The 3,156-nt window shown below is 57.5% G+C and overlaps 1 protein-coding gene across 1 annotated transcript in view; it reads left to right on the forward strand.

The window, feature by feature from the left end:
- The window catches only part of LOC112957087 (cytochrome c oxidase assembly protein COX15 homolog), a 3,507-nt gene extending 700 nt beyond the window's left edge, over positions 1-2,807 (forward strand). Inside the window, exons 2-8 of the mRNA XM_026050656.1 lie at positions 56-199; positions 286-472; positions 754-921; positions 1,042-1,123; positions 1,427-1,581; positions 2,403-2,516; positions 2,654-2,807. Of these exons, the coding sequence (XP_025906441.1) occupies positions 56-199; positions 286-472; positions 754-921; positions 1,042-1,123; positions 1,427-1,581; positions 2,403-2,516; positions 2,654-2,785 (982 nt within the window). The 3' untranslated portion in view covers positions 2,786-2,807. The remainder of the gene's footprint in view (positions 1-55; positions 200-285; positions 473-753; positions 922-1,041; positions 1,124-1,426; positions 1,582-2,402; positions 2,517-2,653) is intronic.
- Positions 2,808-3,156: the final 349 nt, after the last annotated feature.

Raw genomic sequence — 3,156 nt, forward strand, 5'->3', positions numbered from 1 at the left:
CCGCGCCCTCCTCCCGCCGCCGCTCGCGGCTCCGTGCGCCGCCGGGACCGCCGAGCGAGCTGCGCCCCTCTCCCAGGCTCACCGAGTCCGGCCTCTCCATGGTGGACTGGCACCTGGTGAAGGGGATGAAGCCGCCGCGGACGCAGCGCGAGTGGGAGGCCGAGTTCCGCAAGTACCAGCAGTTCCCCGAGTTCAAAATGTGCGTGGGACGGGGGCCGGGGGCCGCCGCCGGGAGCGGGCAGGGGCGCCCCGGTGCTAAGGAGCGCTGCTTGCGCCTCTCAACAGCCTGAACCGCGACATGACGCTGGCCGAGTTCAAGTTCATCTGGTACATGGAGTATTCGCATCGGATGTGGGGCCGCCTCGTGGGCCTGGCCTACATCGTGCCCGCTGCCTATTTCTGGAGGAAGGGCTGGCTCAGCCGCCCCATGAAGGGCTGCGTCCTTGCGCTCTGTGGCCTCGTCTGCTTCCAGGTGAGAGCCCGGCAGCTGAACAGCCTGTGGCGCTGACAGGATCTCCTGTTCTCGACTGGAGAACGGCTAAGACAGGGCACGCGCGTGAGCTTTTGCAGAGGGCTCAGTCTTAAAAAGTTGTTAAAAACGTAAGAAGCAAGTTATCTTGCCTGTAAATTATCTGATCACAGCAGCCGCTGCTGCTCTTCCAGTGCTGATAGAGGCAAAAAGGAATCTTTGCTGACCTTTCCGCGGCTGCGGCCTCGGCAGCCCTCACGCCCGCTCTCTGGCGGCTCTCTCAGGGACTGCTGGGATGGTACATGGTGAAGAGCGGCCTGGAGGAGAAGCCGGATTCCTACGACATTCCTCGGGTCAGTCAGTACCGTCTCGCTGCGCATCTGGGCTCCGCGCTGGTTCTGTATTCCGCCAGCCTGTGGACAGGGCTCTCTCTGCTGCTCCCACAGCACAAGGTATGTAGGGAATGTCAGAGCCAAAAGCAGAGAGTAATAAAAAGACATCAAGCACAGGGCTTATAGGACTTAAAAACCCAGGCAGTTCTTTACTTTGGCCCCGTTACTTGTATTTTGCAGCTGCCTGAGACCCATCAGCTGCTCCGCTTGAGACGGTTTGCTCATGGCACTACAGCTCTCATTTTCCTTACTGCTCTCTCAGGTAAGACTCTTTCTTCCTGCTCTCCTGCCTTCTCTTTCTTCTGATCTGGGAAGGACTCCAAGGAACCTTATCATGTTCTCTGGAGAAAACTTATTCTCTCCCGAGAACTTGCATCCAAAAACCTTTCCTAGTGGTCTTTCCTAGTCAGGAGAGCATCCTGCTTACAATCTGTGTGCTGCTACGTGACTTAACGTGTATGTTTCTAAAGGCAATTCAAGATGAAGCTGGATTTAGGATCCACACAGTCTGAGGTGCCACCTGAATGCAGTCAGTTGATCCGACTTCTCTGCTCTGGACCTGCAGGTGCCTTTGTGGCAGGGCTGGATGCTGGCCTGGTGTACAATTCTTTCCCCAAGATGGGGGAACGCTGGATCCCCGATGACCTCCTTGCCTTCTCTCCTGTGCTGAAAAATATCTTTGAGAACCCCACAACTGTGCAGTTTGATCACAGAGTCTTGGTAAGTGACGTGTTCTCATTATGCTGCAGCTTCCTCTTGGTTGCCTCCAAAGGCCGGGTTGCCTTCACTGTGCTGTGGTTCTTTCAGCAGGAGTGACATTCAGGGCATCCATCCTGAGTTCCCGAGAGCTTGCTACCAAGCTCTTCCTCTGGAAAGAGGAAGGCCAGCACTTCCTGGTATTTCAAAGTGCTTTGGAAGGAAGCTTCCGAACTTGCCAGGTTACACACTCGATTTTGTGCCTCATTTTCCGTTACATGTATAAACCCATGTGAAAACATCTCAGCTAGTTAGAGCAATCCAAATACTAACCAAGGGTGGCACTGCAGTGGACTAAACCATTTCTAAGACTGAAAAGGAAGATCAAGTAATTTGGGCAGGGGAGGAATCCTCTGAGGTGACCTGCAGAATGAGATGTGTTGGTAACTTACAGCTGAGTGGTGACAATGAGATCAGTTTTCTGGTGACAGCTTTTACATGGAATTGACAAGGTGATGGACAGGGATAGCACGGAAATAACCCATAGTGACTTAAAAAGGGAAAAAAACAATGGGATTAAAAAGGGAAAAAAACAATGTCGATTTGGAGAAAATGGAACTCAATGGCCTTATTTAGACTTTAGGTTTGTGAAGTTAGTGGGTCACAGGAGCTGCAGGATTTCATTGTGGCTGCAGTTAAGTATGACTTGAACAACACCTTTTATTATTTATTTATTTATTTCCTGCGTGGAAGATGCAGCTAAAGGCATCTGCACCTATTTTCTGTGGAATGTTCTTGAGGAGAAGTTGTTTCTCTGGCTCATCCCAACTCGCTCCCTTCTCTAGGGAATCGCCTCCGTCTCGGCTATCACGGCGCTGTACCTCTTCTCCCGGAAGGTCCCGCTCCCTCGCAGGGCCAGGATAGCGGTGACGTCCCTGCTCGCCGTGGCGTGCCTGCAGGTACAGCCCCCCGGAGCCCCCCAGCGCCTGCTCCCGCGTACCCGGCCGCAGGCTGAGCAGGGATGTGGGAAGCTGGGCTCCGGCAGGGGCGCACCCCGCTCTCGCAGCCGCCCTCACTGCCTCTTCGCTGTCGGCAGGTGGGCCTGGGCATCAGCACGCTGCTGCTGTACGTGCCCACGCCGCTCGCTGCCACCCACCAGTCGGGCTCGCTGGCACTGCTCAGCACGGCGCTCTGGCTCCTCAGCGAGCTCCGGCGGGCACCCAAGTGAAGGCACCACAGGACGGCATGGCCAGAGGCTCCGGCACCGCCGTGCGGGGCTGCACCCGGATCTACTGCCGCCAGCCGGGGTGCCAAGGGCTGCACGGGAATCCCGGGCTCCCGCCGGGCTCCCTCGGAGCAGAGCCGGGGCTGCGCGGAGCGGGCGCCAGGGCAGTTTGGGGAGCAAACGCTGTAACATAAAGGAGTTTGGTAGAGGTGCCGGTGTCTGCCTGCTTCCTGCCCGGCGCTGAGGTGACGGGCCGCCCGGTGCCTGGGGACCGGGGGGCGCCCGGTGGCTGTGGCGGGTTGGGGGGGCGCCCGTGCCTGGGGACCGGGGGGCCGCCCGGTGGCTGTGGCGGGTTGGGGGGGCGCCCGTGCCTG

This window comes from Nothoprocta perdicaria, unplaced genomic scaffold, assembly GCF_003342845.1.
Source record: "Nothoprocta perdicaria isolate Ctin4 unplaced genomic scaffold, notPer1 scaffold_7, whole genome shotgun sequence".
Lineage (NCBI taxonomy): Eukaryota > Metazoa > Chordata > Aves > Tinamiformes > Tinamidae > Nothoprocta > Nothoprocta perdicaria.